Below are 23,704 nucleotides of genomic sequence, written 5' to 3'. Positions count from 1 at the left end.
GATTCATAGATTTCTTACAATTATATTACGTGTATAACAGTAATTAAGTGCATAGTCCATTGCATATTTACTTACAGGAATTTACAACATTTCAGGAACTTCAGAAATTGTATTCCAATAAATATGTTTGATTTTTCACCTAAGTGGTCTGATTACTGAGGGTACATTCACACTAGCGTTATCCGTTTACGACATAGAGTTCCGTCCTAGGGGCTCAATACCGGAAAAGAACTGATCAGGATTATCCCCATGCATTCTGAATGGAGAGCAATCCGTTCAGGATGCATCAGAATGTCTTCAGTTCAGTCTTTTTGCCTTTTCAGGAAGGAGATAATACTGCCGCATGCTGCGGTTTTATCTCCGGCCAAAATTCCGGAACACTTGGCATTTTTTCCCATTGACATGCATTAATGCTGGATCTGGCCCCGAATGTTCCGGCAAAACGGATCTGTTTTTGCGGTCTGCGCATGCTCAGACTGCAAAAAAATGTGAAAAAAATAAATGCCGTATCAGTTTTTCCAGATGACACCAGAGAGACGGATACAGCATTTCAATGCATTTGTCATACGGATCAGTTTGCATGCGTTTTGACGAATCCGGCAGGCAGTTCTGGCGACAGAATCCTCTGGCGCAAGTGTGAATGTACCCTTACACGATAGAAAGGCCTGATGTTACCATTTTACTACAATAAATTTGTTATTACTAAACTATTGGCCTGTAAGAACTGAAAGTTGAGTTCTGATTGGTTGCTCTCAGCAATTAAGACTGAGTTATTATTCAGTTTGATAAAAGTGTCCTATTGTGTCAGAAAGATGGTGTTCTCCTTGGAACAGCGAATATTGATTGTGGAAGGTTATGTGCGAAGCAGATGGATCAAGGAAGCACGAGACCTTTACCGGCAAGTACCCAGGAACAAACCCACCAGCTAAACGCTGTATTCGGAGTCTGGTTCAGAAATGGCATCACCCTGGCTCTGCTCCAAACATGAAGAAACTGAGGCCTCCATCGATCAGGACGGCGGAAGTTCAGCAGCGGATTTTAAGTAGCCCCCAACAATCAACTGGAAGACTATCTCAGCAAGTTGGTGTCTCACGAGCGATGTGTCAGCGAGTGCTGAAATCTCTGAACCTGAAACCGTACCGAATAACGTGTGCGCAGGAACTGAAAGAGTCTGACTGAGCTAAACGCCTAAATTACTGGACTTGGTTGCTGACAGATAGGGATGAGTGAACTTGTGTTTCCAGTTTGGCGTACAAGGTTCGGGTTCTCTAAGAATTCTGTTACGGATTCCGCTGATAACTTATGGTTCGCGGTAGCGGAATCCATAACGGAGTTCTTAGATAACCCGAACTCGAACCTTGTACACCGCTCATCCCTTCTAACAGACATCTGGACCCATTGCTGTACTTCATGACGGACGAAGCTTGGTTTTATTCATCAGGTCACATAAATTCCCAGAATACGAGGTACCGCTGAAAATCCCCATCTGACTCACGACCAGAAAATTGGCGTTTGGTGAGCAGTGTCATGATTAAGGACCGAAACGCGTAGACTGTTTCTTGCATTTGAGAGTTGGAAGTTTTTACCGCACTGTTGTTAAGAGCTGGACTTTTCACTGATTTTTTCCATTTCTAAGCAGCAGCCGTGTCCAGGCTGATAACCGGGCTCCCAGCAGATGTAACAGGTGAGAGCTGCTTTTTTCTTACCTTACGTATTGAAAAGAGTATAATCTAAAGTAGAAATCCACACTGCATATAAAGTTATGTGTGTGGATTTCGTTAAAGGGGTTGTTCACCCCCTGGGGACCTTTCGAGCACAACCCCCAACATGGCCGCACCTGCGGAGGGAATCCTACATACCTGATCCCCACCCCTGGGTTCTGGTTTCTTCACTTCCCTGCCGCAGCTCTCCAGTCTCCACGTGTCAACATCCGGTCATGGCCGCTGCAGCCAATGACTGGTTGCAGTGCTGAGGTGACCCCCATGTGTCATGTGACATGGCACACAGAGGACAGACACATCACAACTGCAGCCAGTCATTGACTGCAGTGGCCACATGACTTGTGTCAACATAGACTGGGGCGCAGCAGTGGTGGCGGAGAAGCAAAGCAGCGGGGAGCAGTTATGATTCCCTTCGCAGGTCCGGCCATGCTGGGGGGGGGGGGGGGCTACCCCAAAAAAGCGTGAACAATCCCTTTAAGGAATTTTTCCAAAGTGCTTTTTTTTTTTTCCACCTACATTCCTGCTGCAAATTTTCTGCGTAAAATTCCGGTGAAAACTTGGTAATATAGAGATATACATGTGACCGGGGGCGACAAGACAAAACGTCAACGTGACCAATAAAAGGAAGCATGCTGAAGCCTGCGCTCTCGTTACCCCTCTGGAGTCAGTGGAGGGCAATTCTGAAAACCAGAGTAAAGCAGAAGTGGAGTTGTTGCCCATAGCAACCAATACGATTCTATTATCTGAAAGCTGCACTCATCGGTTGCTATGGGCAACTACTGCACTCTCTTCCTTCATGAATCTCCCGCATTGTGTCTCAGCATCTCCAGCCATGTCTGGCTTTATGGAGACTTCTTTTACATGGGTAAACAGAATTCGCATTGCGACCGTGATTTTCATGCACATTGCAAGCGACTTTCAGTTGTCACGTAACCCAGACATGGCTGCCCTGCCAGTAACGGGTTAAGGTTACCGCAGCAGCCGCGCTTTCGTCACTCTCCTGTTGTTTATAACCTTAGCGCGTCCCCGTAGCTCCCCCCCATCGCCGCGTGCTGCCCGGGCCCGCGCCTGTTGTTAAGAACCCAAACAACAGTCCCGGACTCCGCCCCCACCGCTAATTGGATAAGAAGAGAAGTTGTCATAGTTGACAACCAATCCCAGGAATAGGTCTGTAAAGCGGCAATGTCATCGCATGCCACGCCCCCCCCAGCTAGTCACCTCCCCCAACTGCAACCAAAACATCCTTTGTCTCGCAGCAGCCTCCGCTCGCCATTGGTCAATGCTCAGAAGGCCTGGGCGCTCATTGGCTGTGACGCGCAAGGAATCTGGGTTTGATTGGATAGCTCTGTTTCACTGTCCTGCGCTTCTGAATAGTTGGTTCCTGACTTGGTGACGGTAAAAAGTATCCCTCCTGTGATTGGCTGTTCACGACACTGTTTTTACGTAGACTCCAACCCCCTTCTCTCTAAACCGCCGTTGATCGGTTTCCAGTCAGAAACAAAACAAAAGCGGCGGGAGGAGGTGGCGGCGGCGGCGGGTTGTGAAGGCCGCCCGGAGAATGAACGACGTAGAAACTGGTGAAGGTGAAAGAGAAGCGGGGACAAGCAGCAACGAGTAAGGAGGGGGAAGCAGAGGGTAAAATGTGGGAAAGAGGGGGTCTATTGTGTCTGCTGCCAGTGAGGGACATCGTGACTACCCCGGGGCCAGTGACTTCATGGTGGGCACACTGCCGAATGAAGGGTGCTGCCACATATGTCATTGGGATGTGTGCCAGGGAGCAGAGGGCAGCGAGCACCTCCAGCAGTGTGAGCGCCCCCCACAGACAGGGACAAATAGAGCCACGTCACGTGATCACTCCACATGTCACATGTATTTATCATGTGTCTGTAGCAGCCTGTCTCTGTTGTGGTACTCACGGGTTAACAATGCAGATCACAAAGCACCTGGTAGCTAGGGGATAATTGTCACCCCTTGGTGTCACTAATTATAAGGTATCTCTGGCCTGACCACAGATCTGCAGTATGTCACATTTTTGCTGTTTTTGTGTGTTTGTTTTCTTGTATGAGCTATGGGTTTCCTGGTGTGTAAAGTGTTAATGTCGCCCCATAAACCAGAAGATAGTATCTCTGTAACAAAGGCTGCGACATGTCTGGTGTGCCCCGCTTCCTCTTCCTGCTCCCAGGACTTGTTCTCTTTATGTGGGTGTATTGGGGCAGTGTGGGTGACAACTGGACGGTACTACGGGGTTATTACCCCCCCCCCCCCCCCCCCCGATCCCATAAACATTGCGCCTGTTCTCCACCTCAGCAAAACAAAGATCTCCGTGGACTTTGGGCCAGATATGATTTTCCTGCGTGACTGTAATCAGGAAACGGCTTTGTGCCTGCCCCAGCGTAGACCAGATCTGGAGACCTCGGCTGCGTCCTCTTATGGGTTAAAGGGACTGCTCTCAGCCATGTGCCTCTCTTCTTTGTTTGAAGGGAAGGCAATAACCAAATCATGCTTGCGTCACTGCGCTCTGGTCCGATACATCACCAGCCTGATGTGGGTATACGTGTTTTCTGTGCGTGCACAGGGGGCGTCCCCTGGTCTGGGGGGCTGTGATCTGATGGATCCCAGATCCATCTCCTAGACGTTAGCTTGTATTCATTGGGGGGAGATGAATGTAGGAAAGTGCTTTGAGCGTACTACTAGAGACTTCATGGTGTGTGCGTCCAATTAGAGGGGTGTATTTGGGTTTTCCTGAGCGCTGTATTTCCCGCGACACTGTACGGCCGTATTTATTGGCGGTCACAGCAGACCTCTATAGCAGCTGCTCTAGCTTTCGCCTATCCAATTTTTGCATATCTTTTGTGCATGCTATAGACAGCCCTTACAGCTGCTCTGGGGCCCGCAAGAAGGGGAGGGGGCATATGCGTGAACCTGTCTGTATAGGGCCCCTCCATAGTCACAGCAATGGACAGTGGATCATTTTGGCACATCCGAGGGATGTATATCATTACTAATACCTTAGAATGAGGCAGCACTATGACCTCAGTGCAGGAAATCTCACTGACAGATAGAAGTCCTTCCTCTGGGACCTGTATGTATATGGAGAATGGGGGGCCCCAGATCTGCCGGGTGAGTCACCCACCACAGCCAGGAATGAATGGAGGGGTGGCTGTCCATGTACGCGGCTCTCCATTCACTTCTCCAGGGCCGAGCAGCATGATCTTTACATGAGTGCGGGTCCCTGGGGCCGGCGTCTATGGCATAACTGTGTTGGAAATATTCATTTTAATACCCCCCCCCTCATCAGGTAGGCTATGCCACTGCATTACTTTACTGTATAGATGCCAGCTCTGCCCCTGTAATGTGAGATTGGTCACAATGAGAGCTGTTCTGATTGTCAAAGGTGGATCCGATGTTACCAGTATACAATATAGATGTTACCTGTCGCTGTAATGAATCGCAACGAACGGGAAGCGTCAGCCTATTAGGGGGGTGTGGAAAAATGAAAAACTCATCAGAAGTCTTAAAAATGTTATTTTGTGATGGCGCACCTTAACATAAAAGTTCAGTAAGTTTCTGTGTATATTTCTTTACCAGTCTTGAGTTGCAAGAACCCGGAGCTGCATTCATAATTCTGCAGGCTTCAAAGCTGACATTTCCCAGCATTCCTTACAGGCTCTGGTTACTTACTTTTTATGTAGATTAGATAGATTTACTATAGACAGTGTTCAAAGGTTAGCAGTGGCAGCAGGAACTCCCTGGCTCGGCCTCTGGGAGTTGCTTCCATCAGGTTACGGCCTGCCCGCTGACGTAAATTGTGTACAGCGATGTGGAATATGTTGGCGCTTTCTAGATAACAGTAACCCTGCGAGGGGCTTGATTCAGTGTCATTCTTCAGAGTACAGATCAGCCGCTTGCACTGCATGTTTCAATCCTGGGCTTCCACTTTTAATGCGATTACTAGAAGATTTCCAGAATTCTGCACTGATTGGGGCTCGTTAGGAAGTATAACGTGAGCATTCACAGAGCTTCGCTGGCCAGGGTCATTCCAATGTCTTTATTAAAGGCGGTTTGCCTCCAGTAATTGAAGATCAGCAGGAGCAGACAATATATGCCCCCTCCTCGTCCTCCAGAGCTGCGCTCTGCATCGGCAGTAATACGTATGCTATATTTACCTTGCTATTCTTAGATACCACACACTGATTTGGTTTGCTGCGCTTGCAAGTTGTTTGTTTAGGTTTCAGCTTGCTAGCCGCGTTTCAGAAGAGGGCCCTGTACACTGTGTACATACGGTTGTCACACAGTATGACATTAACCATTTGGGGCCCCTGGCTTATTAAGAATTCAGATCTCTTTGCATCACTGTTTTAGATGGAAAGAACTTTTTTTCCTCTTGGGCAAATTATTGTGAAACCCTTTCCCTTAGGCCTCTTTCACACGGGCGTTGCGGGAAAATGTGCGGGTGCGTTGCGGGAACACCCGCGATTTTTCCGCGCGAGTGCAAAACATTGTAATGCGTTTTGCACTCGCGTGAGAAAAATCACGCATGTTTGGTAACCAAACCCGAACTTCTTCACAGAAGTTCGGGCTTGGGATCGGTGTTCTGTAGATTGTATTATTTTCCCTTATAACATGGTTATAAGGAAAAATTATAGCATTCTGAATACAGAATGCTTAGTAGGTGATCAATTGAGGGTTAAAAAAATAAATAAAAATAAACTCACCTTCTCCTCTTGTTCGCGTAGTTCCCGGTCTCTTCTTTACTTCTTTAATGATGAGCTGTGGGCTAAAGGACCATTGGTGACGTCAGATCACATGCTCCAATCACATGGTCCATCACCGTGGTGATGGACCATGTGATTGGAGCATGTGATCTGACGTCGCCACAGGTCCTAGCCGATAGTTCATCATTAAAGAAGTAAAGAAGAGACCGGGAACTACGCGAACAAGAGGAGAAGGTGAGTTAATTTTTTTACATTTTTTTAACCCCTCCAGCGCTAGTTTACTATGCATTCTGTATTCAGAATGCTATTATTTTCCCTTATAACCATGTTATAAAGGAAAATAATACAGTGAATAGACTGTCGCCTAGCAACCATGCGTGAAAATCGCACCGCATCCGCACTTGCTTGCGGATGCTTGCGATTTTCACGCAACCCCATTCACTTCTATGGGGCCTGCGTTGCGTGAAAAACGCAGAATATAGAACATGCTGCGATTTTCACGCAACGCACAAGTGATGCGTGAAAATCACCGCTCATGTGAACAGCCCCATAGAAATGAATGGGTCGGTATTCAGTGCGGGTGCAATGCGTTCACCTCACGCATCGCATCCGCGCGGAATACTCGCCCGTGTGAAAGGGGCCTTTAAGGAACTGTTCAAGATTTAGAAATTATTGACCTGTCTTCAGGATAAGTCATCAATATCGGGACGCCAGGGGTTCAACAGCCTGCACCCCGCCAATCAGCTGTAGAATTCGGCGGTGAAATTCCATAGCTCGGTCTGTTGTGTAGTGGATGGAGCTGGTTACTGAGGCACTGGTCCCATTGAAGTGTAGGCTCTGCAGTTACCAGCTCTGTCCACTGCTGGAGCTGTGGATTTCAAATGGGGGTGCAGAGTGTCTGACCCCCGCTGATCTAATATTGATGGCCTATCCTGAGGATAGGTTACTAACCTCAAAATCCTGGACAGCCCCTTTGAGCTAGCTCTACCCAGATATATGCTGGGCAAACCCACCAATTTTGGCAGTATCAGTCAACCATCGAATGCCAAACCCACCAATTTCTGCTGTATCAGTTAACCATGTAAAGCCAAACCCACCAATTATGGCAGTATCGGTACCATCTAATGTGTATGGTGGCCTCTCGATGCATTCTTGGAGTCATCTGTCAAGGAAATGAAAGACTGAGCATGCCTGGAAGACTAGTCAACCACCAGAAGTATCTCCCCATCTCCCGCTCACTTAGCACATACTGTATGAGGGATATAGCTAGGAGCGGAACGAGCATACCGCCAACAGTTATCCCGTGTATGGCCGGCTTTACAGCCAGCGCTGGGCTCAGAGCTCCAGAAATATATTTCCATAGCTGTTTCAGGGTTCAGACCCTCCATGGCCATCCATGACTAGACCCCACCAACTTGCAGATACTGACTCACAGCCCACTTAGAAGCATTACCATGGGGTGTCCTTTTTAAGGTATGTCTGCTGTGGGTAATATTCGTCCTGCTTTCTCAATGTTTTTTTTTTCTTCTCCCTTACCCCCACAGGTTGACTTTCTCCTTTGGCATCTGTGTGGGCAGTGCCACACACTCCCCAAACCAACAACGGCTTTTGCTTGCATTTTCCAGTGTTTCTTTTGTCAGAAAGTGCAGCAAAGTTGTAACTCTTCCAGTGCCAGCCCCGAGCTGAGTGAGGAGCCGCCGACAGACATGGTGAAAATGACAAAGTCTAAAACTTTCCAGGCTTATCTGCCAAATTGTCACAGAACCTACAGCTGTATTCACTGTAGAGCGCATTTAGCCAATCATGATGAGCTGATATCCAAGGTAAGCTCTCATTGTGTCTAATTATTTTCTAATTAGTTTTTATTTTCTGATTGTAGATTTTTGACTTGATTTCCTGAGTGTGATTATGGAGGCGGCCATCTTGCCTGCGCTTTTGTTATACAGCCTTTAGGCTACTTTTACGCTCGCGGCAGAGGATTCCAAGAGGATCCGGCAATTCGGATGCATTTGTGAGACTGATCCGGATGCGGATCCGTCTGACAAATGCATTGCAATGCTGGATCCGTCTTTCCGGTTGTCATCGGGAAAAATGGATCCGGTATTTTTTTTTTTCACATTTTTAAAGGTCTGCTCGTGCGCGGCCCGGAAGATCGAATCCATCAATGCGCCAATTTTAATGCCGGATCCGGCTCTAATACATTTTAATGGAAATTAATGCCGGATCCGGCATTCAGGTAAGTGTTCAGGATTTTTGGCCAGAGATAAAACTGCAGCATGCTGCGGTATTTTCTTCGGCCAAAAAAGGTAAGAGGGACTGAACTGATGCATCTTGAACGGAATGCTCTCCATTCAGAATGCATTAGGGTAAAACTGATCAGTTCTTTTCTGGTATTGAGCCCCTGTGACGGAACTCAGTGCCGGAAAAGAAAACCGCTAGTGTGAAAGTACCCTGAGAGATGTGCTTTACAGCAGCCTGTATGGTCCATAGACAGAATAGTATGGAGGGGACCTCATGGACTCCTATGGAAGAGTTTTTAGTCATGGTAAAATCTGATGTAGGGGTGGACCTACAGAAATTGGTTGAAGTACCCTCCTTTCACACGCCCTGAGCTGTCAGGAAGCCATGTACAGCAGCCCATCCTTGACTTTTGCATGTAGTAGCGTCCAGCACTGGTCTCTACCAATAGGATCTCACAGTGCTGGTATCTATCTATAGCATTATCATTGGTTTTCTTCTCTGCCAGTGACTGAATGGCAAGGGGTTAAAGCTGGTTGCCTGGGCCTATTTTCTAATTGTAATGGTGACCAGGCCATTAGATCTTACTTACTGGAGGAATAGTGACCACTCTCTATAAAAAAAAGAGGTATTGTAACTAGTGTTGAGAGAACTTCTGTTTCCAAGTTCGGCGTACAAGGTTCGGGCTATGTAAGAATTCCTTTATGGATTCTGCTACCGCGGACTACAACTTAGATACCCCAAACCTTGTATGCCGAACTTGGAAACAGAAGTTCTCTCATCCCTAATTGTAACCTTAGATATTTATGGAAAATCTACATGACATGCCATAGTGAAAGATGTGATTCCCACCATTAGGACCTGTACCTGGGTCCCGACTGGGGGTTGTCCTGAATATCTTTACCTCATTAGAGCAAGCTGCAGTGTAAACTATGATGTAGTCATAAAGACTTGTGAGGTCCTTTATCAAACTGGTGTGGAGTAGAACTGGCTTAGTTGCCCATAGCAACCAATCAGACTCCACCTTTATTTTTCCAAAGGAGCTGTCAAAAATGAAAGGTGGAATTTGGTTGGTTGCTATGGGCGACTAAGCCAGTTCTACTTCACACCAGTTTAATAAATGACCCCATTGGTTTTGGTGACTAGACCTTATCCAGAAATGCGATTTTTGATGACATGTAATTTTGTGTTAAGTTTGTCCTGCACAGATCAGTGGTGGGATTGTGCGTATGCATTAATTCTGTAATTAAGATCATCTTGTGGTTTTGTTTTATTTCCTGCAGTCATTTCAGGGAAGTCAAGGGCGAGCCTACCTCTTCAACTCTGTGTGAGTATTACCATGCCTAATTTCAGCTTTCTAGAGACTCCTGCTGTCTGACGACATCTTGCCGGACTGCTATATCTATAGCATTCACATGCCTGGTAAGCATAGGCTTGGATCAACCCAGGGTGAAGGCACACAGCTGCTGCCAGCCACCTCTGGCTTACCTCCTCAGGGTGCAAACAATCAGGCTTGTTCAAATCCAACAGCCCAATACTGCTTTCCTTCAAGGACATATATAAAGGTCCCTTTACACCGGCTGATACAACAGCAGATTCTTGGGGAGGAAACGTTCCTTCCTGGCAATCATCTGCTCGCTGGTGGAGGAGACCGCTGTACTAACCTACAGCGATCACCTCCACAGTATGCTAATGCCATCGCTTGTACCCGTACAGACTCGTTCACCGGCAGCAGAGCGTGTATACACAGCCTGATCAGCTGCCGGCAAACGATAATTTATGTGATTGCACTAGCATTTCGCTCGTTCATCGGGTAATCAGAGGTACATTTACATCGTCAGATAATCGCTAACGAGTGTTTTTATGAATTCTCGTTAGCGATTATCTGCAGGATTCTCGGCCCGTTTAAAGGGCACTTTAGGGAACTGTCTACTTGTCCCTGTATAATCGCCATCTGAAATCAGCAAGTTTAGGTAACTTTAAAGTGTTCCAAACACATCTAGTTTTTCACCAAGCAAAGCTAGTTTCAAGATGTGTGCATTTTAGGTACTTTTTCTCTATGCTTTAAGGCTGGGTTCACACTTGAGCGTTTTACAGCTCGTTCAAACGCGCTGTAAAACGCTCAACACATGAAAACCAATGCTTCCCTATGGCCCTGGTTCTCACTTGAGCGTTTTACAGCGCGTTTGAACGCGCTGAAAAACGCCCTACGCTCAAACAAGTTCTTGAGCTTCTTTGGGGCGTTTTGACGCGCGTTTGTGGCCATAGGACACTGCAGTCAATCACACAAACGCGCGTTTACTATTGCAAAAAACGCGCATAAAAACGCGCGACAAAAACGCGCATATCAAATACGCTCAGGTCTGAACCCAGCCTTAGAGATGTAAAATACAAAACCAGCAAACCTGACAACATTCTATTTTGTGTCAAATAAACACTGTGGGCTTCATATATTAAAACTATCTTACAGGGCAAACTCAACCTGGCCTTGGTTCTAGCGACCTATCAGAGCTCAGCTTTCATTTCTTAAACTGCTCTGGGAAGATGAAAGATGCACCGTGATTGGATGCTATAGCCAACAAGACTGGCTTTTTGTCAGTCCGTTTTTTGATAAAAATGTATTTTTGTCTGTAGAGAACATGCAAGGTTTTGACTATATCTGTGTGCTCTCACCATGAATATCATCCCATTCATTGATCCAGACATATAGCTGCACTTAGTTAACACACCCATCTCCCACCATGCATTACAAATTGAACTGGGATTGCGCCCAGCCAAGGCTATTTTGGTCCGGAGTGCAAAGCTCTTCTCCGTTCAGGTTGTTTCCTTATTTATAATCTTGTGAGTAGCCTTCCAAGCTGTGGGCTATGAATAGATTACATCAGAGAGAATAGTCTGCTTTGCAGTCGTACCCGTCTTGCACCTGGCGTAGATGGCATTTGGCGTGAAAGTGTTTGCGGGCTTTACAAGCAGGAAATTCTAGAGGACTTGCTACCCGGTTATTCCATGTAACTTACACAGTGAGATTAGGAAAGTATCTGAAATGCTTGTAGTATTCGGTTCTGCTGCCAAGATTTGCAGGTTTGGAATCTGAGTAAGCTTTATGCAGATACAAGTGGCTTGCATGTATTAACCCCTTTATGGTTTATGTAAGCACCTTGTACACTGCGCTACTTCTTTTTTTTTTTTTTTAAGTGCGACCAATATCTTTGATTAAAATCTAATCCTATGGATTTGCTAACAGTCGCTGCTTCTCTCTAGTGAGAAATGATTATGGCTGTTGTGTAGCAGTATTTAAGGTGCGTTTTTATTCCAATCTTCTTTAATGGCAGCTTCGTGCTCCTGTCCCAAAATGACTGCTGTTAGGTCTGGTCACATGAGCCTCTATCAGTCAGCAGCCTCCATTCACTACCACTACGGTAGTAAAGACTAGCGCATGTGCAGTGGAGGCTGCTGATGTATGAGTCTGGTCACATGACTCTCCAACAGCGGCCATTTTGGGACAGGAGGACCATGCTGCCAATAAGAAAGATCTGAATAAATAAGATGTAAGCAATTCATAACCTCAGGCATGGTTGCATCTGGTTTAATAAGGGTCTATTTCTAAGGGGCTTTATGTGCTCTTGACAACATGAGGGGAAGTAACTACAGTGCCACTTCTAATGTTACATATTTTTTATTGAGATCTCATTACTGACGGTAGCCTTCTTTTTGTCTTACAGGGTAAATGTCGGCTGTGGCCCAGCAGAAGAGCGGGTCCTTTTAACCGGGTTGCACGCAGTGGCTGATATATACTGTGAGAACTGTAAAACCACACTCGGCTGGAAATATGTGAGTTATTAATCCACTCCTGATTGTTCAGGGTTTAGAGATATTTTCAGACATTTCTTTATAAAACTTAATAAAAAGACTCTTAAAGGAACCGGTCACCAGCTTTATGCTGTGCTTAGAACGCTGGGTCGCTTACTTGAAATGAACCAGTCGTTCTGCTAAAATTCATACTGAGCAACTGCAGGGCTGGAGTCCGCTCAATACAGGGCATAAGCTCAGGAGCCCCAATGACGACGGCGCCTGCCTTGCACTTGAGCACATCAATTTTGCGGCTTGCTTAGGGTCTCCGTCACCAGTTTATGCCGGCGTCCGATAGGACAGTATAAAACGGAGGACTGATTCTGTGTAAGAACATTACAAGCAGTATGTTACTTTTTGCTGACACAACATATGATGTCCATTTGCTTTTTTTTTTTTTTCAAGAATATAACATTTTCTTTGTTTTGTCCATGACTTGTGTATGAGGTACAAACCCTTGCAAGTAAAGTGCACTTTGTCTTTTTTTCTTAAAGGGGTTCTACACCTTTTTATTACTGATTAGCTATCCTTTGGATAGGTCACCAGCATCTTATCGGTGGGGTTCTGACACCCAGGATCCTCCCTAATCAGCTGTTTGAGATGGCTGCAGTGCTACTGTGAGTGCGGGGATCCCAGTTGTCGCACCCCCAACGATCGTCAGTAAGATAAAGTTACAGAACCCCCTTTACTGTATCTTATAAAATGCTTGCACTGTATGTATGTTCCATGTTCACTGCAGACTGCTAGACTCTAACCTATTGATGACATAAAGGCTTCTCAATTTCTTTTCATTATTGTTTTTTTTTTTTGTTTGTTTGTTTTAAATGGGGCTTTTCTGGTGATACATGGGCCTTCGTGGGGGGGGGGGGGGGGGGGAGGCAAAATGGGGCTTTTCTGGTAAAACATGGGCCTTCATGTGGGGGTGAGCTGCTATTGCTTTTGTGAGGTGTCCAATGCAAAAAGATTTGCTTATGGCTTCTGTATTAATGACACTTCCCTGTTTCCCACAGGAACATGCCTTTGAAAGCAGTCAGAAGTACAAGGAAGGAAAGTTTATCATTGAACTGGCTCACATGATAAAAGACAATGGCTGGGAGTGAGTCCTGTCCGCTGGTCAGGTTGCCTCGCTTTGAAAGCTATATTACAGGCAATGTAAAACTGAACTGTGGATTTTGTTCTAGAGCAACCGATAAAATATTGAACTTTACAAAAGAAAAAGAAAAAAGTAACCTCATGGATTGGTAGAGTAGCGTATGGACACGTTGTGGCTGGACTTAAATATTCACATGTCTTTGAAGGTTCCTTCTCCCTCCTCCCATCCAGTAAAAGTATTCTTGTGTGTGATCAGCTGTTAACTGTCGCACACTGGATTAGATCCTCCCCATCCTCCAACTTGTAAATTTACATGTCCTTGGGACCTGTGTCGGCTTGCAGTTAGGTTTTTGTGCATGCCTATATTCTCTGTTTTTTATCCCCTCCACACATCTCAGCATCCCAGTTCCGAAGCTGAAGGAGCGAGAGTGCGTCAGACAAGAATCTACAAGGAAAACAACTCCCAACCTTACAAGACTTCTACCATGGAACTTGCAGGGTCAGGTGTACCATGTCCTGGGACTGAAGACACTGCAGATGACAAGATGGTGTTCAGTGCTGCTGTTAGGGGGGGTTTCCAAAGTGCAGAGAAGTGCCAGCTTCCAGTAATGTTCCTTTTGGTTTGCACATATTTAGGAAACTCCAAGGATGGGGAATGGATCTCATGGCAAAGGAGAAAACCAACTCCGAATAATAATTCCTGAACTAAAGATTATTTGCTCCAGACTAATTCACATTTCAGAAACCCTGTGCAAAGAAAGAAAGAAAAAAAAATAAAATAGTTGGCGTGGTCGGACCTCGTGTGGGAGCAAGGTGGTCTGCAGAGCCAGTTATTGTATAACTGGTGCCGCAGACATCAGAATTGTGTTATGGCTGGTTCCATATACCATTTCTTTAATGCACTGGATAAAGAGGGCATTTTGACATGTTAGGCGTGCTCCCGCTTTTTTGCACATTCACAATGTAGGGAATCTTTCTGGTGAAAAGGCCCTTCTTGTTTGTATAGTATATTCCCCATTTTGTGTAGCATAGGTAATTTAAGCCTTGGGGTGTGGGTGGTTTGCTGGTTAAATCTCTCCCAAAGTTTCTTGTATCTTATTTTTAACGAATGAAACTGAAGTAAATGTTACTGACCTCACATGTTACATTGCACAGCGCGAAGGAAATTGTGAGCGGACTGAGCCTAACCTCCACCATTTCCCTGTGTGTGGCATGTGTCCCGGTGGGGCCCGCTTTTCTAAAGATAACAATCAAAGTACCCGCACATATTTTTTTTATTTTATTATATTTTTTGCCCCTTCTACAGACCTCGGTGAGCTGAGGCCCAGACATCTGCTCTAAATGTACTTGCTCTGCGCTTTTCTGGTGAATGTGGGCTTTGCATTACTATAGCTGATTTGTTTTCCCCCCTTCCGAAAAGTGAAATGTAATATTTTATCCTCTGCACATAAACTATTTGGAAAGGTGTTAAGGTATTCACCAGCCTTGAGAGGGCCGGGTGGGTTTACAACCAGATTTGGCTTTTGCAGGACTATTTTATTTTTCTATACAACACTACCACTACTGTGAGCACTTTGAATCAAATGATACTATCCCCTGCCCTATTCTGTACAAGTCTATGTAATGCTAACTCTCTCAGTGCTGCTGCTTAATGCATTATCTAGAACTAGGCTGAACTGCACTTTATGCTTTTCGTCGATTTATCAGCTCTTGCTTGTATTACATTTCTATAAGGTAGATTACTTCTACCATACATAGGTAGAGAACCTCTTTATTTTCGGTGCATTCTTTACATACAGTCATTTTTAGCTCTGTGTGTATCAGATCTTCACGTGGTTGCTAATCTACCATCTTAATGATCTATCAAACCTCTGCTAGTACTGAAAGGGGTTCTCCAGGTGCCTGCACTAAAGTTTAGAGGAACACGTTCTACTATAATCTAATCTTTTAGCTGAATTTATATCATTTGCTTATGGTAAGTTCACATGCAGAGCTCATGGTGCGGCAGAAAGCCAATAGGAGCGGTATCTGTGAAATCTGTCGCACCTTTACCTTCACATGTGAATATGAGCGAGCGTGCTGACCTGTGTAATCCAAATTCCAAGGGTTGACACATTATGTACTCTATCCCTATATATTTTGCTATGCACTTTGCTAAGGATCCCTTGAACACGTGCACAAATAAGCAATGCACGGTTCAAAGTGATTTCTTATTGGCCTCTAAATTTATATTAAAGCATAATTTAAAGAAAAATCTAATAAACCGCCACCTTCAGTAGCCTGTTCTTGCCTCATGAACAAAGCACCCACCAGTTTTTAGTGGCTCCCGGTTGTGGCAACGGTTATATATAAATCTATAGGACAGTCTGGTTACTGGTCCTGATTTGTCTTTGTTTTACAGCAGTTTGCATAAAACTTGAAAAAAAAAAATATATGTATAAAATAATAAAAAACAAAAACATTTTCCATCTAACCAGTTTTTTTGTATATAATACCTATGGATAATATTTAAGCGTTTTGTGTTTATGGTAAGGTTTCCTCCCTCCAAAAATATTTTTTTTTATGATTCTTGTAGCTACTTAATTTTTCTGTATGTGTGTGTGTGTTTATATATTATATTTTTTTTTTTATATATAAGCTGTTTGGAAATTAGGATTCATTACATTTTTGTGTTTCAGTACTAAAACTGTCCCTATACCTTGATGGCAGGCTTGCCATGCCTTTCCCTGGATACACAGTGATTCTAGGGGGCTTGTACTTGATCAGGTGCTCTGTTCTACATGTCCTAGTGCCAGTGACGAAGTTGAATACTACTTAATGTGACTTTTACTTCATCCAGTGCTGTTCCACTTTTTGGCCAACAGTGACGAGATTGTAACCCTGCCTGATGTGACACTTAGGACTTAATATTGATGGACATTGACTTCACTATGTTTCATCAACTCCTAGGTCTCTATTGAGCGTCCTTCCATAAAACTGCTAGAATATCTACCCTCTTTATAGAGTTCTCATGCCAGATACAAGGGGCAACCATATAGCCGCCATCTAAGATCCTTGTGGTTAGTTTATAATGAAGAGATGGTCTACAAGCTACTTGTGTAATGATTTGAATGGCCACTTGATATTTCCACAACTAGGTGAATAGTTCTTTGTAAAGTGCATGTATTTTGCATTCTTCTGTGCGTGGCTATTTGTTGGATCCGAGTAGCAGGGGGAGGGAAATGCCTGGAAAGTATTTGCAAACTCTAACATTTGCTTTGTATTTTACAGTTTTGCAAATATGTCATGAGTCCTATGCGCCTGAGTTACATTTCTGCATTTAACTCTATCACTGTTGGGTTAAGTAATGTCAATGGCAAGTGTGATTCAAAGGCTTTTCTGGCTTCATAATAATTTTTTGCCCAGAGTACCCCAAACACTGTATATTTGTGTCTCATATACCTGTTTTCCATGTCAGAACTTTTCTTCCTTTTTTTTTTTCTGCATCATTTCATCTGGGCAGGATGTTAACATGCAGAACTTCCTGTTTTTATCAGCTTCCTGTTGGTTTTACTAATGCCTAGCACTGTAAAGTTTCCCAGGGTGTGCTTTCCCTGCCACACAGGTCTCTCTGTAGTAGTCATGTAGCTATATCTCCACTCTTCATGTTGGCTAGGCGGAGAGAGCCCTGTCAAACATGCTGGGATTGGTTAAATACCCTGCAGGAAGCTGATGACCATAGAAAGTTCTGCAGGTAAATTTCCTGCCAGGATGCAGTGGTGTGAGAAAAGGGGGAGGAAAGTGCTGACATGAAATAACTGTACATAAGGCAAAAAATATGCAGTATTTGGAGTACTCTTGGCAGCTAAAACCATTATGAAACCAGATAACCCCTTTTAAAGGGGTTGTCTAACTTATTGGACTTACCTGTCAATACCAGCCTGCTGTACATATTGAAAATAATTATGCTTACCTGTTTCCCACTACCCCATTCTTGGTCTTCCTGTCCCCTTTCTGTAAACTTCTGGCCAAATGGGATCACCTTCGGTGCTGCAGCCAGTGACTGGCCAGGTGAGTGTGACTTTTAATTTTTTCAAAAACAGGTAAAGCAGGCTAGTGTTAACAGTAAAAAAAAAAAAAAGTCTAAAATGCTGGACAACCCCTTTTGAGATCATGCTTCTGACAGTTTTTTTTTTTGTTGTTGTTTTTTTCCCCTCCACAATCTACTGGCCTTCATGGCAAGGATTAGAAATGACTTGTTATAACTGTGACATTCTTATCCCTGTGACAGAAGTCAGACACCCCAGAACATTATGGGTTAAACAGGCCTAAGCTTTATTCACTGTGCATGTTGTGAACTTGGACCACTAAGTGTTAGAAGTCTGCTGAGCAGAGCTTCTAGATGTTCATCCCTGAAAACCTTCTGTACTGAGATAGGATTTACAGACAGGGCCACTGTTCTGAATGGGACATGGTGCCACCAATGTGATGCCTAGTGCCGACATCTCACTCACTATTTTACACTGAAACTTTTTTTTTTTTTTTTGAGATGTCATAGCTTTGCTGTTCTGTCCTAGCTATATTGTACAACACTTGTGTGATTTGTTTCACGTTGTTGTATACAATTTGAGGTATCACAATAAAAGGCTTTAATCAGCACCAGTCTCATATCTCTTTTCCTTTCATAGACATACAGCTTTTCAAAGGAAGATCTGTTATATCTATATGCTTGGATTTGTATAAAATAACATTTCTGAGTTCGTCTGCCCTAGAAATGTATGGAAAAATAATGCCAACTGTGTGTTATTTTCTTATTTATTCATACATTTGCGGGGGGAATAGCACTACACAAAGTTTTAAGGAAAGGTGCTCCTGCATTATTTCATGAGAATGCAGATATTTGTTAAAACAGGCATGTCAGCAGTTTAAAAAGGACCTGCCTGTGCTCGCTTCGGCAGCACATATTCTGAAATTGGAACGATACAGAGAAGATTAGCATAGCCCCTGCGCAAGGATGACACGCAAATTCGTGAAGCGTTCCATATTTTTTAGAGTGCAGGTGGTGACTCAAACAGGTATTGGGCAACAGCCAGTGGCGGATTATAATTGGGGCGTTTGGGTCTGTAGCCCCAAACTACAGCGGGGCACGGGAGCGCACATAGTTCCCAGCCCCCCATCACTGCTATAGGCTTCAGGCCTAGTAGGCCTGAAGCCTATGCGGTAGTAAAATCCCGGCGCAGGCGGGCATGATGACGTCATCACACGCCTGTGCCCGGACGCTGCACACTGACGTGTGTGCGCATCACGCCTGCCTACCATCTACGAGTGAGCGCCGACTGCGACACAGGTAGTATTAGCTTTTTTTTTTTTTTGTGTGCCAACTTTGGGGGACACAGGAGAATATTACTGAAGGGACAGTGGGGGGAAAACTACTACGTGGGGGAAAATTACTAGTGTGGGGGCAGTGTGGAGAAATTTATACTGTGGGGGCAAACTACTATATGGGGGTAGTGTGGGGGATGTTGCTATTGGGTAGGAACTATAGGGGCATTTCTATTACAAGGACATATTAGGGGACACTATACAGGCATTTTTACCTGAAGCACAATATAGGATGTTATTATTACTGGGGGTCATTTATCAAACTGGTGTAACGTAGAACTGGCTTAGTTGCCCATAGCAGCAGTCACAGACTACCACCCCTAAAGCATAGCCTTTATTATATATCATTAAAATAAAAAAAATAACCCTAGTGCTAACATAAAGAAAACAATGAAAGAAAAAAATATTGATTTAAATGAGTCAATCCTCTGCACTTAGGGACACAGATAGGCAGGTGCGGCCCAAATATAATATCCTATGGGGTCTGACCCTCAAACTGGCCCTAACTCTATAATGCCTGCCTAGGAACCTCCTGAGCGCCCTCTGATGGCCCTGAATAGGGGAAAAGCTAACAGCTAGTATATGCTAACAGAAAAAATTTCACTACCACAATTAGTAGCTTAATATAGTCTCCAAAAAAAAAAATATATATATATATATATACAGTACAGACCAAAAGTTTGGACACACCTTCTCATTCAAAGAGTTTTCTTAGTTTTGATGCCTTCATAGTCATGAAAATAATGAATTAACACATGTGGAATTACACTCACCTAAAGAATTATTAGGAACACCATACTAATAGAGTGTTGGACCCCCTTTTGCCTTCAGAATTGCCTTAATTCTACGTGGCATTGATTCAACAAGGTGCTGATAGCATTCTTTAGAAATGTTGGCCCATATTGATAGGATAGCATCTTGCAGTTGATGGAGATTTGAGGGATGCACATCCAGGGCACGAAGCTCCCGTTCCACCACATCCCAAAGATGCTCTATTGGGTTGAGATCTGGTGACTGTGGGGGCCATTTTAGTACAGTGAACTCATTATCATGTTCAAGAAACCAATTTGAAATGATTCGAGCTTTGTGACATGGTGCATTATCCTGCTGGAAGTAGCCATCAGAGGATGGATACATGTTCTCATTCTGTTTATGCCAAATTTGGACTCTACCATTTGAATGTCTCAACAGAAATCGAGACTCATCAGCCCAGGCAACATTTTTCCAGTCTTCAACAGTCCAATTTTGGTGAGCTCGTGCAAATTGTAGCCTCTTTTTCCTATTTGTAGTGGAGATGAGTGGTACCCGGTGGGGTCTTCTGCTGTTGTAGCCCATCCGCCTCAAGGTTGTGCGTGTTGTGGCTTCACAAATGCTTTGCTGCATACCGCGGTTGTAACAAATGGTTATTTCAGTCAACGTTGCTCTTCTATCAGCTTGAATCAGTCGGCCCATTCTCCTCTGACCTCTAGCATCCACAAGGCATTTTTGCCCACAGGACTGCCGCATACTGGATGTTTTTCCCTTTTCACACCATTCTTTGTAAACCCTAGAAATAGTTGTGCGTGAAAATCCCAGTAACTGAGCAGATTGTGAAATACTCAGACCGGCCCGTCTGGCACCAACCACCATGCCACGCTCAAAATTGCCTAAATCACCTTTCTTTCCCATTCTGACATTCAGTTTGGAGTTCAAGAGATTCTTGACCAGGACCACACCCCTAAATGCATTGAAGCAACTGCCATGTGATTGGTTGACTAGATAATTGCATTAATGAGAAATAGAACAGGTGTTCCTAATAATTCTTTAGGTGAGTGTATATACATAACAAACAAGTGTGAAACAACTGAAAATATGTCACTGTATATATAATATACAGTACAGACCAAAAGTTTGGACACACCTTCTCATTCAAAGAGTTTTCTTTATTTTCATGACTATGAAGGCATCAAAACTATGAATTAACACATGTGGAATTATATACATAGCAAACAAGTGTGAAACAACTGAAAATATGTCATATTCTAGGTTCTTCAAAGTAGCCACCTTTTGCTTTGATTACTGCTTTGCACACTCTTGGCATTCTCTTGATGAGCTTCAAGAGGTAGTCCCCTGAAATGGTCTTCCAACAGTCTTGAAGGAGTTCCCAGAGATGCTTAGCACTTGTTGGCCCTTTTGCCTTCACTCTGCGGTCCAGCTCACCCCAAACCATCTCGATTGGGTTCAGGTCCGGTGACTGTGGAGGCCAGGTCATCTGGCGCAGCACCTCATCACTCTCCTTCATGGTCAAATAGCCCTTACTTTTCCCAATTTTTCGGCTGACTGACTGACCTTCATTTCTTAAAGTAATGATGGCCACTCGTTTTTCTTTACTTAGCTGCTTTTTTCTTGCCATAATACAAATTCTAACAGTCTATACAGTAGGACTATCAGCTGTGTATCCACCTGACTTCTCCTCAACGCAACTGATGGTCCCAACCCCATTTATAAGGCAAGAAATCCCACTTATTAAACCTGACAGGGCACACCTGTGAAGTGAAAACCATTTCAGGGGACTACCTCTTGAAGCTCATCAAGAGAATGCCAAGAGTGTGCAAAGCAGTAATCAAAGCAAAAGGTGGCTACTTTGAAGAACCTAGAATATGACATTTTCAGTTTCACACTTGTTTGTTATGTATATAATGCCACATGTGTTAATTCATAGTTTTGATGCCTTCAGTGTGAATCTACAATTTTCATAGTCATGAAAATAAAGAAAACTCTTTGAATGAGAAGGTGTGTCCAAACTTTTGGTCTGTACTGTATATACACACAGAAAATAAATTGATAAAATAAATAAGTCAAGGTTTGTATATCACTACCGTAAACCGATCCTGATTATAGATAGCTGTAAAATTGATATTATAGCAAAAAAATGCTGTGTTAGTTTATCACGTAACCACCCGACGCGTTTCACCCACACATAGTTGGGCTCATCAGGGGACCCGTTGGGTAGATACCTGACCAGGATCAGATCAAGACTTAGATCTGAAAACACTTAAAGTAAACCAGTAGGATATTTCCAGTTTATAGAACAAAACTGGAAATGGTAAGTCTCAAAAGAGTAAGTATAGCAGATGTCAATAACAGCTCACTAATATGGTATATTCTCCCAATGACGGAGAACTATTCAAAATTAAAATAAACCAATCGGCTACTTGCGTGTCCACTAGGTAAAGATCGGATGATACTGTTGTACAGGAGCCATGCCCCCTGATATATCAATCACGAGGTGGACAGCAGTAGACGAAAATCACAGTCACCTGTAATGTACAAAACACCATCAGCCATTCTTTGATACCTCTCAGAGCATATAGTGATGGTAATCAATTAGGTTACCTATACATGAATTAGGCGCTGTATACAGTTGTATACGGGAGAGCTGGTGGAGTTAACTAGCAAAGCACAGTGAGCCCAGTGTAAAAATACACAATCGTAGATGTGTGACACAGTTCCCTATAGAGATATAAACAGATAGAGAATCTCAGTTCAAATTGTATATCCGCTTCAGTGCATGGGCAAAATTGCCATTTAAAATACCTGTATGTGGATGAGGCACTACATATAGTGGTCCTGTGTCACAGTGGCAGAGGGTCTCCTGGCATCCGTGGTGCAGAGCGCACCTTACCTAATGCGGACGTGCTTTTATTGCTCCCACCGGCGTATGTCATGAGTCACATGACTGGTCACAAGGTTCAGCTCCGGTCACATGACTTAAGGTTTTGATACAAGCGCTCACATCAGTCATCAGAAGTAGGATCAGGTTCGATAAATAGTGCGGCTACCACAATAGCATAAGGCTACGTCTACACGACGACATTTGTCGCGCGACAATAAGTCACGCGACAGATAGGGCACAACTACACTGCAACATTTGTAGCGCAACATTTTGTTGCACTAATGTCGTGCGACAATTTTTATAATGGCAGTCTATGGTGTCGCACTGCAACATGCTGCGACTGCGACGCAACAGTCGCAGAAAAATCCATCTCGAATGGATTTTCTGCGACTGTTGCGTCGCAGTCACAGCATGTTGCATAGACTGCCATTATAAAGAGAAAGAAACTTTGTATACAGATATGTATATAAGTAAAAATTGCAATAAAGCAGATTATACAGGTATTCAGAGACATTTCACCATTATATAGAGGAATGGGGCTGGCTACAAGGACCCCAATGTCAATTGATACTCTATACAATACAGGTTATGCGAAATATATCTTATTAGATAATAGGCTTGGGCTTATATATTGAAAACACGCAAAGTCAATTCCTTCATTAATACCTCATGGAGTAGTGGTTTTGAGGGTATAGATCCACCTGGACTCTTTTTGTTTTAGAATTTTGTCCAGGTCCCCCCCCCCCCCCCCCCCCCCCCCCTCGTATTGATGGTCTGATGGTTTCGATCATTGAAAAATGTATGGAGTTAATATTACCACTATGATGCAATAGAATGTGTCTAGCAAGTGGTTTGTCACGTCTATTCCGTATGTCTCCTAGGTGTTCCAAAATAAATTTTTTAAAGACTCTACATGTCTTCCCTACATACTTCAATCGACAGTCACATTCTGCCAGATACACTACTCCCATGGTGTTACAGTTTGCAAAACTGCGTGCTGTATAGGTCCTTGTTTCTGAGCTATTCATAAATGTGTTCCCCACGGAGATGTAGGGGCACGCTTTACACTTGCC

The 23,704-nt window shown here is 44.0% G+C and overlaps 1 protein-coding gene and 1 non-coding gene across 2 annotated transcripts; both read left to right on the top strand.

Annotated features, from left to right (window-relative positions):
* The first annotated feature begins 3,158 nt into the window (after positions 1-3,158).
* On the top strand, positions 3,159-18,251 carry YPEL1 (yippee like 1). The gene is made up of 5 exons (XM_040416352.1): positions 3,159-3,335; positions 7,981-8,259; positions 9,958-10,001; positions 12,397-12,505; positions 13,534-18,251. The coding sequence occupies exons 2-5, from the start codon at positions 8,143-8,145 to the stop codon at positions 13,621-13,623; spliced, it is 360 nt and encodes a 119-aa protein (XP_040272286.1). The 5' UTR covers positions 3,159-3,335; positions 7,981-8,142; the 3' UTR covers positions 13,624-18,251.
* Positions 18,252-18,536: 285 nt separating this feature from the next.
* Positions 18,537-18,643, top strand: LOC120992622. The gene has a single exon (XR_005777025.1). It is a non-coding gene; the product is annotated as a U6 spliceosomal RNA (small nuclear RNA).
* The last annotated feature ends 5,061 nt before the right edge of the window (positions 18,644-23,704 follow it).

The sequence above is a fragment of the Bufo bufo genome, chromosome 2 (assembly GCF_905171765.1).
Source record: "Bufo bufo chromosome 2, aBufBuf1.1, whole genome shotgun sequence".
NCBI lineage: Eukaryota > Metazoa > Chordata > Amphibia > Anura > Bufonidae > Bufo > Bufo bufo.
This window is presented reverse-complemented; position numbering and strand designations above follow the sequence as displayed.